This window comes from Ostrea edulis, chromosome 8, assembly GCF_947568905.1.
Source record: "Ostrea edulis chromosome 8, xbOstEdul1.1, whole genome shotgun sequence".
In the NCBI taxonomy this organism is placed as follows: Eukaryota; Metazoa; Mollusca; class Bivalvia; order Ostreida; family Ostreidae; genus Ostrea; species Ostrea edulis.
The window spans coordinates 37702662-37719503 of record NC_079171.1 but is presented as its reverse complement, the minus strand read 5'-3'; the positions used below and the strand labels follow the sequence as shown (position 1 = coordinate 37719503).

Genomic DNA, 16842 nt, shown 5'->3' with positions numbered 1-16842 from the left:
AGTGACGTCACCAGAGTGCCCTGGTTGTGCTTCGACTGTCACTCTTTTAAATAAATATCTCTTGAAGATTAAAACCGTATAAAATACTCCTTCAATAATGAATAAGCGGTGTTTTACTCAATTAAAAACAAAAGCACAAAACAAATTATTGGGTACTGAACACTTACATAATGCTTTGGCGCCATTTTGAAAAAAATGGCCGGCATTTCATTACGTAACGATTCACAAATGTCTCTCATCATGTTTGGAAGACAAAAAAGCACGAATTCCGAAAATATAAAACACAGATCACTTTTAACAAACAATAGAGGAAGGAATATGCAATATCTTAATGTAGGCCGCCGCCATCTTGAAAAATGGCCGCCATATTGTATTTTTCGGGTGGCTAACGTGCTTTATTTATTCAACTATGTTTGGTTAATATATGTACCAAGTTTGATGCTTGCATCACCAACTGAAAGATTTTTCCATATATAGACATAATCTGCTGGGCTATAACATTAAAACCCGTTAGAACTAAATTGCCAAGAACCGTTCTTGAAACTTGATAGTGCATTTTAATCAGACTGATAGTGCATGTACCTGGGTTAAAATTCTTGACTCTTGTAATTCTAAAAAAAAAAAAATCCCACCCCTGGCAGTGACCTTCACCTTTCATTTTTAACATAGAAAACCAATGGAAAAATGAATTCTTTATATAATGTACCATTCCTACTAGTCCAATTAATCTAGTTAAAATTGTAACTTAAATTTCGTGCAAATTGTAAATCTAAATGTTCGTTTAAATGCCTCCAACTAAACCATTCACCTGTAACACTGAGAAGCAATCGACGACATCAAGGTCTTAGTTCCACGTGCCTTTCCTGCGGATTTTTAAAATAGCGCGTTATTACAACACGTGTGTACCAAGTATGTCGCCCTTTCATAATTAAAAAAAACCAAAAAAATAAAAAACGTGGAAGTCCCAAATCAATAAGCCCCCTCCCCCCTTTTTTGTTTTATTTTGTTTGGGTTTTTTGTTTTTGGGTTTTTTAAAATACAAAATACCACTCATGCAAATTTGATAAGAATTATACAATGGATGTGGTTTGGTTAACTGGTAATCAAGGTCGAACGAACAAACAAGATGAAATGTGCACACGCACGAACGAACAAATGATAGGAAGGTGAGAGTAATGATAAATAAAGTCACTGAACCTCAGGGGCAATAATAAATTCACATTTCAGTATGGTATATGACATGGGTAATCATTTCCTTGAACCACTGCCAGAACACGTGTCCTTTAAAATCTGTATAAACATATCTACTGATAAAAGCTGATAGAATGAAATTTGAAGTCTATTTCAAATATTAGTCTTTGCATAAAACTTCCATTCTTTTGTTGATGTGAAATCCATAGCAACCCAAATATGACGTTATACATGTACATGTATATCTATCTAAGCAAACATTGTTAAGAGCTTACTTAATCAACCTCGTTATAAAAACAGAAGACTTGCAGATTCATTGTTTAGTTCAGGTTTTAAGCTAGCAGGTAAGTGCATATTATACATAAAAGTTTTACATCAAATGTCTTTGAAATTCATTTTAAGGGTTAATTTCGATATCATGGATTCAGCTCGTAATAGTATTACTGAACTTCACAAGGTTTTTATTAACTCTCTCTCTCTCTCTCTATCTCTCTCTCTCTAGCTCTCTCTCGCTCGCTCGCTCTCTCGCTCTCTCTAATTAATATGATATAATGTCTTGGATGATCGTCCAAGCTAGGATAAGCTCCTGAGAAATCGAATTACCAAACTGTTTCTCTTACGACTGGTCACTTGTATTCGAACCGAAATTATAGATTTATAATCCTAGCATATATTATAGATTCATGATTATAGCATGCATCATAGATTTATTATCACAATATGTACATCATAGATTTATAATTACTGTATAATACATAATAGATTCATAATCGCAATATACATTATAGATTCATAATCCAATATAATTAAAATCAGATCCTAAGATACGCTCACAATCGCTACGATTCTTACTCAGAGTATACGGCGCGGATCTAAGATCTAAGATCTTGGTTAGATTGACTCATAATCATTGCATACATGTTAAATTTATTATCGAAGCACACGCAAGTAGAAATATGATTACATGTACAAAATGTGTATGCTTTCACATATACAGGACAACGTTCACAAAAACATTGTCCGTTTTAAAATAGACGCGAGTGAAACTGAGAAATTGTATAGCCTTTAATGTCACGTTCTCCAAATAATTTCAAATATTATTATTTGAATTTCCATAAGACATCATTTTGATTGTTAAATATGATTTATTTTTTGTTTAAAAAAAAGTTTTACAAGGGTCAAAACAAAAACTGTTAACAGTATCAGTCCTCTAATCGTGTTTGAAATTTCTTACTGTTGAAAAGAATGCATCAGACGGGTGGTAGGGCATTATATAAGATGACGTCAAATGTGGTAAGGAAATTTTTTACTGGATACCGGAAGTGGTAAGTTAGTACATACATGTAAAAGAAAGTGCTAAGTTATATAACAGATCATCGGAAGTGGTCAAAGCTATATAACAGCTAGTACACTTTTTAAGTCATCATATAACGGGACAACGGAAGTGATAGTTCTATAACAGGACACCGGAAGTGGTAAATTGGTAAATATCAGGTCACCGGAAGTGTTAAAAAGTTTATAACAGGACACCAAAAGTGTTAAAAGTTCTTTCATAATAGGACACTAGATTGATTGATTGTATATTGATTAACATTCTTTTCGTGAATTTTTCACTCATATGGAGACGTCACCATTGCCAATGAAGGGCTGCAAAATTTAGGCCTATGCTCGGTGCTTACGGCCTTTGAGCTGGGAGGGATCTTTATCGTGCCTGACCTGCTGTTACAGGGGGCATCAGTTTTTGCGGTCTCGTCCGAAAGACCGTCCCATTTAGTCGCCTCTTACGACAAGCAAGGGGTACTGAGGAACTATTCTAACCCGGATCATCACAGGAAAGACACTAGAAGTAGTATATTAGTATATAATAAAATCCCGGGAGTGTTAAGTTGTTTAACTATGAAACCGGAAGTGGTAGCTTATCATGCAACAGGGCACCAACAGGGCACATCAACTACTTTTGTTGTGTTCACGTCAAACAAATCAGTCATAGTTTTATACCGACAGGCGCACTCAACTATAGAACGTGCATATTTAAACTTTAGATTAAACTTATTTCGTGAGTGATAAACAAATAACATCAATTAATCCCAAATCAAATACCATGGACGAGCAGAAAATCTACCATAGCTAGTGTGATGAATTCTCCAAAGTATATCAAGGTTACACAAAGATTGAAAGGTCGTGTACTACCAATAGATGCCACCACGGGATTCTAACCAATAGATGCCACCGCGGATTTCTAACCTTATAAACATACCTACATCCAGAACTCCTTTATGAAAGGTGAGGATAACGAACAGTGGTCAATCTCATGACTCCTATAAGCAATACAAAATAGAGAGTTGGGCAGACACGGACCCCTGAACACACCAGAGGTGGGATCCGGTGCCTAGGAGGAGTAAGCATCCCCTGTCGACCGGTCACACCCACTGTGAGCCCCATATCTTGATGAGGTAAAATCAAGTGCCACAATTAGTGTGCCAAGAACGACCTAGCAATCGGTATGAAATAAGTCAGATAGCATTTGGCCCTATGATAGGTTGCATTGGCAAATAAATCGTTATAGTGACCTTAGAATTTGCGAAATGCTTCAAACGAGAAACCCCTGCACCACCAGCTTGTTTGTCTCTTTCCCTAAAGTTTTATCATCAGGGTTTTTCTTGGTGTGGGTAAGTGCGAAAATTTCCCAGCTTACTTTCGGAAGGTCGGTGGTCTCTTCCCAGGTACATTGTATCTGCAATCTCTCTTCCACTAATAATAACTGGGCGCCACCAGATAACTGAAAAATTGTTGAGTGGCGGAAAATAGCAAACAATCAATCAAATAATCTCTCGGTGTGTACTGTAAATATAGCCTACCTACGGTCCATACTAGAAACCTCGTGATACATAAATACAGTCTGAAGTGAAGGCCACTTTTTTTTAATTTACAGCAGTAAACATAAATCATTGTCGAAGAAAGCTTCCAAGGTAAAGAAACCAAACAATGGACGCTGTCGGCGAGCTTTTGGAGGACGTGGTTCGGGATTGTGGTGGCATGGGAAAATTTCAATGGATTCTATTGCTCATCATGTTCGGTACAAAGGTCACGGTAACATGGAGTATGCTGATGATGACATTTGGTGGCGCTACGCCTGACTGGTGGTGTGACGTATCAAATATGACGTCACCATTTGTCGATTTAACAAAAACTAACATTTCTACATTGCATCTCCTTAAGCACTGTCAGCCCCCAGATAATGTGACAGGTTCTTGTGTTTCGCGCTACTCGTCTAACATGAATACTCTCGTAAGCGAGGTAAGTCCACAAATTTTACACGTGTAATTTAAATTTCAATAGCATTCAGAAGTAAAATCCCTTGTTTGGCAATGACATTGATTCCAATTATCTGTTGGATGCATCCAATATATTTTACTATATGAAAGGCGAAGATAACGAACAGTGATCAATCTCATAACTCTTACAAGCAATACAAAACAGAGAGTTGGGCAAACACGGACCCCTGGACATGACAGAGGTGGGATTGGGCACCTATTATATACATCCAACAGTTTATTTAGGAAGCATTTGCAATTCATGTTCCCTGTCATTCAAGTTTCATATCCAAAATTTGCAATACCTTGTATTGTTTTTTTTTTAAAATCTATTTTATTTTGATCTGGTCAAGGACTAGATTTGTCATTTATAATCTAACTGGTCACAATTGCTCCGTGGTAGAGCAACCAGGAGGTAGTGTCATGACCGCATCAAACTTATGACCTAAGCATAAGTAGTTATTTCTCTTTCGCGAAACGCGCAACAAATCATGATCATGGGTCTTTCGGATATAATCTTAACAACGGAGGTCCCGTGTCGCGAAAGGCACGTTATTTAAAGAACCCCCACTGCTTCGGTCTTGAATGCTAAGCATAGGTCGAACGTGGTACATTACGTTTCCATACGAGTGAAAAATTCTCGATGACGCGTAAAACAAATTTAAGAAACAAGTATTAAAATTTATTGATATTCGCATTATTCTGAAGATGAAAGTTCATGATGCTATCATGATTTAGTGAGCTCTGCGGGCATCACATTGAGACACGCTCAATATTACATAATGGCGATACGAGTAAGCAGTATCGTGTCGTCTGCTGGAAAGTGTCGTCTGCAACCCAACCAACAGGGACATGAATATCCAACTCATTTTTCGTACGCATGCGTATGACATTTCACTTCTGATTGATTTAATTCGCAGAAAATTCTTGTCTCGAACGAGCCATACACAGACCCATGTTGTTCGATGATGGCTGTCCCATGTTTAAACATTGAACACATACAGTACCAGTTATTTGAATCAAGTTCAATTTCTACTTAATGGTTACTCATTCTCAGAAGACTGACCACACATTGTATAAAATTCTATTCCGCACCCATTTTATATTTATTTGATAATTCTTGTATAACTTTAGATAGAGTTTTACTCTCGTTACATTATTATATTATTTGTGTAAGAATCATCATTCCATGTGTGATTTCAGTTTCACTTGGTCTGTGATAGACTGGATCACGTCATCATTATTTGTGTAAGAATCATCATTCTATGTGTGATTTCAGTTTGACTTGGTCTGTGATAGAGACTGGATTACGTCAGTATTATTTGTGTAAGAATCATCATTCTATGTGTGATTTCAGTTTGACTTGGTCTGTGATAGAGACTGGATTACGTCATTATTATTTGTGTAAGAATCATCATTCTATGTGTGATTTCAGTTTGACTTGGTCTGTGATAGAGACTGGATCACGTCATTCATCACCACAATACAAATGGCGGGGCTACTCATCAGTTCTCCAATCGCGGGGCAAATGGCGGACTCCTTGGGACGAAAACCGACATTCTTTCTGTCTCTTCTCGTACTAGCTGTTTGTAATTTAGTCGCAGCGCTGTCCGTTTCTTGGCAAATGTTTGCTACTCTCCGTTTTCTGATCGGATGTGGCTGCGGAATGTATCTGACTACCTTTTACAGCTTCATAACAGAGTTTATTCCCAAGAAGTGGCGTTCTATGACTACCGCTATTCCATCTTGGGCGATTTTTGCCGCCCTTTATGGTCTATGTTCTTGGTGGTTACATGACTGGAGATACGTTCACTATGCCACAGCGATTGTGACGTCACCATTCCTGTTGGGATTTTTGTGAGTTTTAGAAAAGTAATAAAGTAAAACACGCTTATAGTAACGTGTTGGGGAGCAACAATTATAATAAAACACACTTATAGTGAAGTGCTGAAGGGGGAGACGAAAAATTACAGTAAAACATGCTTATAGAGAAGTGCTGGGGGGGGGGGGGGACCGAACAATTACAGTAAAACACGCTTATAGTGAAGTGCTGGGGACAAACAATTACAGTAAAACATGCTTATAGAGAAGTGCTGGAGGGGGGACGAACAATTACAGTAAAACACGCTTATAGTGAAGTGCTGGGGACAACCAATTACAGTAAAACATGCTTATAGTGAAGTGCTGGAGGGGGGGGGGACGAACAATTACAGTAAAACACACTTTTAGTGAAGTGATGGGGGACGAACAATTACGATAAAACACCTTTGTAAGGAAATGATAAGGTGCGCAAAATTACAGTAAAACATGCTTATAGCGAAGTGCTGGAGACAGTTACAGTAAAACATGCTTATATTGACGTGATGGCGAAGAACAATGTTGATTCTTTTTTAAAGTAATTCTTTATATGCAATAAGTTGATAATATATTTAAAACTACAAGAATTTAAAATCACTTCGCTGTAAGCGTGAATTCATTATAAGCGTGTTCGCTCTAATCGTGTTTTACGGTAAGCGTGAAATCATTATAAGCGTGCTCGCTCTGACCGTGTTGTACTAGTATTTCTCTCATATCTACGTATGTAAGATACAGATATTCTATGAAAGAAAGGTATGTAAGATATTTCTATCTTTCATATCTCGTGACGTTTATCTTACATATCCCGTGACGTCATAATCAATACACAACTAGCTTGCAACATACCTCGCCTCGATTGACGAACACTAGCATCTGCAAAGCTCTTGTACAAAAAATGACAGATTGTAATGTCCCTGATAATCCTCAGGTGTATGTGACCGGACACAAAAATACACATTCCTTGAACAATTACCGCACAGTCAACAACAGTCACAAATTCCTCATACACCTATGTCATCCTGTGCATTATGCCAGTTCACAGAAACCCAGCCCACACGGTCCATTACTTCTAGGCCTACCTCCACATTCACTCTGTCAACGTCTACTGTCCGTGTCTCAGGTGAAATAAGTGCCTTCAATGTCCATGAGACTCGAGTCCTTCCACGCGTGGAAAACGAAAAGTCTGGTCATGCCCATGTCCACCAACAAAAACCACTTGGAATCTCTCTTCACACACTCGTCATTAAATAACTGCTCAATTAATATCAATAGCAATGCTCCTCTAAAACAAAAAACGTGCAGTTGTGGATTCATATTCTGATTAGGTCTGTCAAAATGTTTCGCGCTGGACTGTTGAGTTACGTCACGCATCACCCTGATTATTGATTTATTCGATGAGGAATAACTCTAATACAATTCACTTATACATTCGTCGGCCGATTTTTTGTCGGCAACATTGTTGCCAAAATGAAGGTCGTAGAATTCGATTCTGGTGTTATTTTTAATGTACAGCGAAAATTTAATTAATTGGAAATTTCTCAAAATGGCGTCGGTAGGCTCAAGGAAAACGGAAAACTCTAAAAAATATGAGAGAAAAATACTCTCTTATGAGTTGTCATGAAATATTAAGGTGATTCCACCCTCGGGGTTGCAAAAAAGCGGTAAAACCCTCGGCAAAGCCTCGGGTTTCACAGATTTTTTGCAACCCTCGGGTGGAATCACCTTATATTTCATGGCTACTCATAAGAGAGTCTTATAATCTCTTTATGTAGAGAAAATCAATTATGAATTCCTGTTCGATCCCTTTTTCGCTAGATTTTGAAATGCTACAATTATTAGTTTTACAGAAACGTTTCCCATATCATAAAATTCACAAAAAAATGACCCGCATTTCATACTATTCTGATAGTTTTGAACATGTTTTCCAATACATTTGTTGTGTGGTAAATTTCATTACAGCGTCATACCAGAAAGTTTCAGATGGCTGATATCAAACAATAAGTTAACGGAGGCAGAGGAGGTCATAAAACATATAGCTAAACTAAACGGACGGGAGGCCCCCAAAGCATGCATGAAAAGACTGTATGATATCACTGAAAACCTGCAGGAGGGGAATACCACAGGAAAACTGTACACCGTCAGAGATATTGTTAGAAATGGAGAACTCCTGAAGAAGTCAGTCATATTGTGGACAAGTTGGTATGTTCATGCCATTATGAAAATTCGCTCTGCATGTCTCATATAATTTGTTTGGATATTTTTTTTTTTTAACTTTAATGATTATTCATGCTGGTTATCAAAAAGGTGATTTTGTTCATCATCTGTATTCAATCGACCCAGACCCACGAAATAACACTCATATATATTTGTGATCGAGCTGTGTACCAGAAAGATTATATTAATTAAATTCTGTGTTACATCATTTGCAAGAATGTAGACAAATTCATGTGTAAGTCCAGATAAGCATTAATACAACGAAATTAAATGCACAACATCTACCCCGAGTATGTATGTCTATAAAAACAAAGTTATTTGTCATTGAACCGCAAAAATTAGCCACCGTGAATTCACCCCCAGAACTAAATAATATTCTCTGGTCAGGTTAGCCTGTGGGCACGCATACTACGCCATTTTCTTACTATATAACATTATCTGGCCAGGTTAGCCTGTGGGTATGCATACTACGCCATTTCCTTTGGGGTGGAGCAGCTGTCCGGAAGTCTCTACCTCAACATGTTCCTCCTTAGTGCTGTAGAAATACCAGTGACCCTAATGACGTGGTTTCTGAACAATTGGTAAGTAACTTCCACTTACATTTTACCTACTATATATATACGAGATAAATTTCGGGTTTTTTTGACAATGCATGAGGGTATGAACTGCGACGTTACACGCCGTGAAGCGTCACAGTTCTTAGTCTCGTGTATTGTCAAATATGATTTTTTTTTATTATTATTAATTTGTGTTTTACTTCCATTTCTGTCGGAATTTCCAGCTATTGAAATAAACTACCACAGTCAAACACGTATGTTTCAAAATGCTTGAGACGAACAATTTTGATTCGTTATAAACGTAATTCGTTACATACAATGAATTCATAGCATCTTTTAAAACTACTGGGAAGTAAAATGACTTCGTTGTAAGCGGGAATTCATTATAAGCATTTTCGCTGCAACAGTCCTTTACTGTATATTTATTAAGATTGATTATCGCATTGTTTACAACTGTGACGCAATCACATTCAGGAGAAAATGGCTATCATTATAATTTGTAAAGATACCAAAGACAAAAACATTGAAAATATAAATACTGTATTACTGTATTTTCACATGTAAGAAGGAGGGAATCAACGGTCAACTAAGTTGTGAAACCTTTTTCATTTACGTTCGAATTTTAGAAAGAAAAAACAAACAAAGACTGATACTGTACAAATAAATACTCTTTTTTTCGGGAGGGGGCGGGGGGGGGGGGGGGGGGGGCAGACGGTTAAATGTGGGCAGTCTTTTGTATTACTGTAATTGTAATTTTTTACGCGCGGTACTTAATTATTTTCTCCCTTGCGTAATTCCATACCAGCGGACTTTCGTATCCGCGGACCAAACAAAATATGATAATCCGCGAAATTATGCCTCCATGGAATTAATAACGTCTACAGTACTTTAATTTTATACTGAATATTGATTTTATTGTGTATGCTGTGCCTGTGTTGTAGCATTGGTAGGCGCTGGACGTGTTTCCTCTTCTTCGTCGTCGGAACAGTGGGCGGGATCTCCGTGGGAACGGTGCAAGTTACAGGTTAGATTTATTCTTAGTTCCGCGTCAATCAAATCCCGAAATTGTATGATGCCTAATTCATGACATTGTGTTTCTTGATACTGTATACAGGGAGATATTCGCCCCCGTTTTATTTTCGTCTCTTTTGCCGTCCTTGTTACTGGGCGGGTTCAAGAGTGGGCGAAACTGTTTTCTCTTGTGTTTCTCTTTTAACACAGCTATGTCTGGTCGAATTCAAAATGGGGCGAAACTAACTGTCTGCAAGTGTAGAACGGCGAAAATTACATGGGGCGAAAATAAACCGGTATGCAGTACTCTCAACATTACGTGTTCGGTCTTTGGTTTTGTTACATGTATGTTTTGTTAATTGTATTTGATAGGACAATGATTTTTTTTGAGTGATGTTGAGAGAAATGCCACATGCCAAATCATATTTAAAATGATTACGGATAAAGGTCGATGAATCTACAAATTGCTAAGAATATACCCTTATCCTTCCGAAGAATGGTGGTCTTTCTTTACGCAAATGGGAAGTTTTGAAAACATCAAATTCCTGTCTTACTATAAAAATGCCCGAGTTGTAATTTTTCCAAACTCATGAAAATAACATTTATATTTAAAATTTGAACATTAGAAATATATTATGGGGATCATCAAGTTTATCAAGATATAGAACTGCAAATGCGATTGATGGAGTAAAGTTTAATAGAAGCTGACATAGACTTTTGACAAGTAATTTATATAGTAAAACTTAACCCTTCTTTAAAATGTATTACAAAATTTACTTATCATTGGAAACTTAATCCGTAAAATTCTTGGTAACAATCTTAGAATTAAGTGTTTATTCGTGATGAAAAAGAAATAGAAAATTGAAAGAGATCTCTTAAAAAAAAAAAGTCCATCGCAAAATATATTCCCTTCCAAAAACGATGAATTAAAAATTTTGCGGACTTGAAATATACAGAAAGAGTGAAGATTTTATTTATGTTTTTAAAACAGAATTCTTATAAACACGATGCAAAATAACGAACAGTGATCAATATCACATGACATTGTTGCGTAAGCTCAGGCGCATACATCACCATTTACTTCACATTCTCAGATCCACCCCAAGCCGGAGATATCATCAATATTGCCGCGCTGATTTCTAAAATGGGCGTGTCCGCGGGATGGGCGGCGCTAATGATCTTCTCCACGGAAAGTTACCCGACGGTGGTAAGGTAGGATATTAGTTTGCTACTGTTGAATATAAATTACACATTTCAAAAGGGATTCGAATTGTTTACGGTTTTGGGGTGTCCCATAATGCATCACATAGCATACGACATCCAAGTAACCGAACATAGATTATTTAAACAACTTAAAAATAAGGTGAGCTCGCTTTTAAAGCGACAATAGACTTTCTTAAGTATTCCACAAGATATTTGAATATGCAATTAGACTTTGATATTCATTCAACAAAAGAAAATAGCAACGGTACTAAAAATAGAAATGCATGTTACAATATTGGAGTCGTCAGGGAGTAGTCTGTTGTAAGCTCAAATGACGTATAGCACCTAAAAGTCATACGTATAACACCTAAAAGTCATACGTATAACACCTAAACGTCATACGAAATCAGCTTAAATGTGAAGCACAATTCCCCCCACGCTTTAAAAGTAACTGAATGCATAACAAGCACGCGCGCACACGCCCACATACACGTGTGTGCTTTCCCGTAACTTTAATAAATATATTTCATGTGTTTTGTTTCAGAAATATCGGCTACGGCTGGGCTAACTCTGCGGCAAGAATAGGGGCTATGGTAGCCCCTCAAATAGTTCGCGTGGTGAGTCTTGGCATGGTAGTATCAGAAGCGTTTAACACTTTGGTTAGCAGTGATTATTGTTTGAGACGGTATATGTTAATGAAGTCATTCTCAAAATGTACTATTCCCGATGGGATCCGGGTTAGAATAGGTCCTCAGTATCCCTTGCTTGTCGTAATAGGCGACTAAATGGGGAGGTCCTCCGGATGAGATCACAAAAGTCGAGACCCTGTGACATGATAAAGATCCCTCCCTGCTCAAAGGCCGTAAGCGCCGAGCATAGGCATAAATTTGAAGCCCTTCACCAGTCTTGGTAATGTCTCCATGGGGACGTTAAACAATATACAATCAATCAAAATGTATTAAGACCTTCAGTCTTACAAAAGGGCAGAAATACACAGTTTTGCATGATATTAACATGTTAATATTGGTGTTTTATTCCTCTTCAGAGCAAACACGTGCCAGGTGTGATGTATTATATCTGTGGCGCGTGCATGCTGATGAATGCCATGTTCTCCCTTCTACTTCCGGAAACAAAGGGCAAACCACTGGAAGACGTGATTTACGAGAAACCAAAAACCACGGTGGGCTCCACCCCAGAGGAAAATGCCCCAAGTATAACGCATTATATCAATGAGAAAGAACGGTATTGAAGACTTGTGTCCGAGGGCATTATGTAACACGGAACACGCAAGGGGAGGAGGTACTATGATAAAGGACACGTAGATTTGATGTTCCTCTTCCGGTCTATTCTTCAACATGTACTTCCGTGCCTTCGGTCATTTCAAACTATATCAAATCCTAAATTTCTTTGAACTAGAGCCGTCCTAACGGAACTAATACCCCCGAGGTGCACATTGGATGGAGAGAAATATTGAATTTGTGGTTATTGAAGAATAAATGGTTTTTAAGATACACTCTGGACAATGACAGCATAACCCCCTCGTAATCAAAATGGGCCAAAAATGTCCATAACTTATTTGACCGCTAGGGTCTCAATCAAAGTAGCAAGAAAACAGATTTATTATTCATATATGGTACACAGAATTTTATTTAAACAGTTGTTATTATGCCTACAGACGGACTGACAGACACAATGATTCCAATACACCCCCAACCTTCGTTTGCAAGGGAGGGGGGGGGGGGGGGTAGAACAAATAGTATTACACAATCGCTCTAACCTGAAAAGAAGGAGATAATATACTTGAATAGCCAATTATGGTAATAATGCGGAACGGTGTGTTGTTATGAGTTATAAAAGTAGCAGGATACAATAGCAAACCCAGTGGTAGGGTTAGAAATTGTGGCACAAAATGGAAAAATGACCGAGGAAATTACCATGGTATGGGTATGTTTGAAATGAGGGAGGAACGTCACCGTGTAAAAGCAAAGGGGTCAGCATATTTTTAGCGGTTTTATTAGCTCTTGAAATAAACTCTAAAATGTTGGCGGACATTTCTTAAAATCAACATACAGTGAATTCGTGAGATGCCCAAAGGTTTGTATTGAGGTCTATGGAAAATGTTCTAGTGCTCTTTTCCCTATCTCTCCTAAGCATGCATTACAATCAGTGCTGGGAGTTCACCTCCGTCTTACCTTCCGACCACTACATCAGACATTTTGAGACGAGTGGTGACCTTGAACATTAGACCATAAAACGCAAAGTGTTACAGGTAGTTAGAAAGATAATCTTTTATTTAAATATTTACATTTAAACCTGACAATATAGAGCGTTACCCAACACGACGTGACAGCATGAGAAACACGTGTTCCAAATTATTTCACCAGAGGCTTGTTCAACGCTTGTAACGTTAATGGGAAAACTCCAAAACATTCTAACTACATGTATATTTTAACATATAGCCATTTTTTTTAATCGATTTTACAAGCCGAGTGGTCGTATACCCACATTTTCCAGTGTACTCGAACGGGTTCAGCAACAATATATTTCAATATTTGCATTCACTGAATCTTTTCTCTTATATATTTTTTAAATTGACATTGCTTTCATCATGCAATAAATGAATATTTGTTGAAAACTTTCTAGTACCACCTGTCTTCAAAATCATTTTCCAAATATGGAGTGTCATCAGGGTCAAAGGGTGTATTGGTTGTTCCGTTTAATGTAACCAATGGATCAACCATATGCTATCTTAAATCTAGTTTATATTTTTGAATAATGCATAAAAATGTAAATATAAACAATAAAATGTTTCATAGAGTGATGAAGGTAGCAATCAGTGCAGGGAAAAAAAAAATGCATAACACGCAAGCTTACTCGGGTTATGCATTTTTGCTGCAATGCTGTCTACCTTCATCACCCGATGAAATAACAAAGAAAGCATTTTATTCTTTAAGGTTGATCGATCCTCATGTGATGTCATAGGTTTTTGTAAAATATTTGATAAATTAAGCTTTGTGCATGATAGAAATACATCTTTCTGAGGAATTTTTTTCACTGGATATAATAAAAAAATCTGGTAAACTATTATCACTGAAAAGGTTTATATTTTTCATAGATAATCAATTATTTATGATTAAAAAAATGTTGTCAAGGGTAATAACTCCTATGCTGGAATTCCCTCTACTGGATGTCTATTATACATTGGTTTCCCTGATGTCCACAATTAATCTATACATATCTATGAATTAGCAGTGTTTTTTTTTAAACTGTTGATATTTAAATTTTAACAAGTTTTTATCTATTTTCATTATTCTGTTTAACGAAAATGAGTGATTTTCTGATGTTGATGTATGCTTCTGTTTTTGTATGTCTGACATCTTTAAAAAGGTGGCAACATATACATTTTCTTTGGTTGTTAATTAAATTAAATTATACTGAGTGGAAATTAATAAAGTTTTTCCACTTTTAATCATTAATATTGATATGTCACATGAGGATGGAGCTACCTTAAATAAATTCAAATTCCATCGGTATGAAGAAGCAATCCACCGCAAACGTGAGCGGCCACCTGTAAAATGCAAAACCAAATAACAAGGAAAGTATATTTACCAAAACCAAACAAATTAAAAATGGAAACAAAAGAATACGCAAAAAAACAAACAAATACTTCACAGGTACGCCAGCATCAACAGGAATGAAAAATAAAGTACGTTGTTTCATACTTATTCGTTTTGTAAGTATTGCACTGTTGGTATTTCGTTTTGTAAGTATTGCACTGTTGGTATTTCGTTTTGTAATTATTGCACTGTTGGTATTTCGTTTTGTAAGTATTGGACTGTTGGTATTTCGTTTTGTAAGTATTACACTGATGGTATTTTCATGCACGTTGAAATGATGCAGAACTTTGCAATCAATGAGGGATTTAAAGGGGGCGCAACCGGTGCCCCCCCCCCCTCCTAAAATTTTCAAATTTAAGGTAAATCGTGATATCTTGTTTTAAAAAATGTACTAAACGATAAAAGTAGCAATAATTTATTCCACTTTTGGAGAAATAAATAAAAAAAAGCTTTTCATTTCTTGAAATATTCTATTGGGAGAACTTAATTTTTTCCCAAAACCCCTTAAAATTTTCGTCATTTTTATCAATTTCACCTTATAGAAAATGATAAAAAATAGTACAAATGACTAAATAGGTGACATATGTCGAGAGCTCTATAAAACCTGTAAATTCCAGGGGCTTCGCCCCCTGGGCCCCCACCAGGCATTTGCCCTGAACCCACTGGGGGGCCTCCAGGTGGCCCTCAGACCCCCTACCTCATAAAGTGGCGCCCACCGTAACCACAATTCCTGGATCCGCCCTGGCAATAATTGTGTTAATGGTTTGACCTGTGGTAGTTTCTTGCATGCTGTTCAGATTGGAGATCTTTATGAACGTACCTGTAAAAGTATTTACCTGTAAAAATATTTCTGACCGTTGATCTGGTCGCCACTGTTTTACGCACTGTATTAAAAGGCCTGAAGGGTCATGGTGGCTTCCAGATTTGATATGGATGAAAGGTGTAATTCTTTTATGTTTTGGAATTGATTATTCACCATGATCACTCTGAATTCATTTAATAAACGCAGGATGAAATCTTTTGCTAATATTTACAAACTGCAACAACCACGATATTGAATAATTAACCTCATCAAGTCACAAGTGTAACACAAACAGTGTATATCAGACTTATAACACTGCTTACATTTGACGGGTCATCTAGTGCTCGGAAATTCTTTTTATTCATTCATTTTATTCGTTCATACCACAATGGAAATGGTACACGAGGTACAATACAGAAATTTCATGTATTCATACAAGTATATATTGATTGATTGATGTTTTTCGCAACACTCAACAATTTTTTAGTCATATAGTGGCGCCCAGTTTTTATTGGTGGAAGAGAGAACACAGATACAATGTACCTGGGAAGAGACCACGGACCTCCCGAAAGTAAACTGGAAAACTTTCTCACCTACCGGTGCGAGCGGGATTCGAACCCGCGACGACAGAGGTGAGAGGCCATGTGATTTTCAGCGCGATGCTCTAACCACTCCGCCACGGAGGCCCTTATTTATACAAGTAACGTCACAGGAATGTACATGTATGTAGGTATGCAAAGAAACAAAGTGAAATATATACATAAATATGTACAAAAATTTGAAGTGTTTGGAGAACAGACTAATTCGTATATCTTTAAAATAAACGTGCACAGGTTTTTAACTTTATTCGTTGACATGATTTCATAAAATTACATTCCCATTTGGTGTCGTACAATATTTTCTGTATATGTATTGTTTTCGTATGTACTGGATAAAGCACTGCACTCTAATACAAAATGATATTCACCTGCAATATTTGTTTCATTACATAAAACATAATTTGTCGTTATATGGTACACTAAGCCATCGGCCAATCTCTACTAGGAGGTGTTGGTTCGTGGTACGAAATTTCGAAA

The 16842-nt window shown here is 37.0% G+C and overlaps 1 protein-coding gene across 1 annotated transcript; it reads left to right on the top strand.

The window, feature by feature from the left end:
• The first annotated feature begins 1500 nt into the window (after positions 1–1500).
• Positions 1501–12858, top strand: LOC125661563 (solute carrier family 22 member 15-like). The gene is made up of 9 exons (XM_056146019.1): positions 1501–1535; positions 4124–4488; positions 5941–6362; positions 8322–8561; positions 9023–9157; positions 10075–10157; positions 11239–11356; positions 11892–11964; positions 12393–12858. The coding sequence occupies exons 2-9, from the start codon at positions 4177–4179 to the stop codon at positions 12594–12596; spliced, it is 1587 nt and encodes a 528-aa protein (XP_056001994.1). The 5' UTR covers positions 1501–1535; positions 4124–4176; the 3' UTR covers positions 12597–12858.
• The last annotated feature ends 3984 nt before the right edge of the window (positions 12859–16842 follow it).

Bases quoted from the DNA above. Each gene is read 5' to 3' on its own strand.
- LOC125661563 (XM_056146019.1), top strand. From the start codon at position 4,177: ATGGACGCTGTCGGCGAGCTTTTGGAGGACGTGGTTCGGGATTGTGGT. The intron at 8,562-9,022 runs GTATGTTCATGC...TTATCTGGCCAG, and splicing joins GTCATATTGTGGACAAGTTG to GTTAGCCTGTGGGTATGCAT. The intron at 11,357-11,891 runs GTAGGATATTAG...GTTTTGTTTCAG, and splicing joins AGTTACCCGACGGTGGTAAG to AAATATCGGCTACGGCTGGG.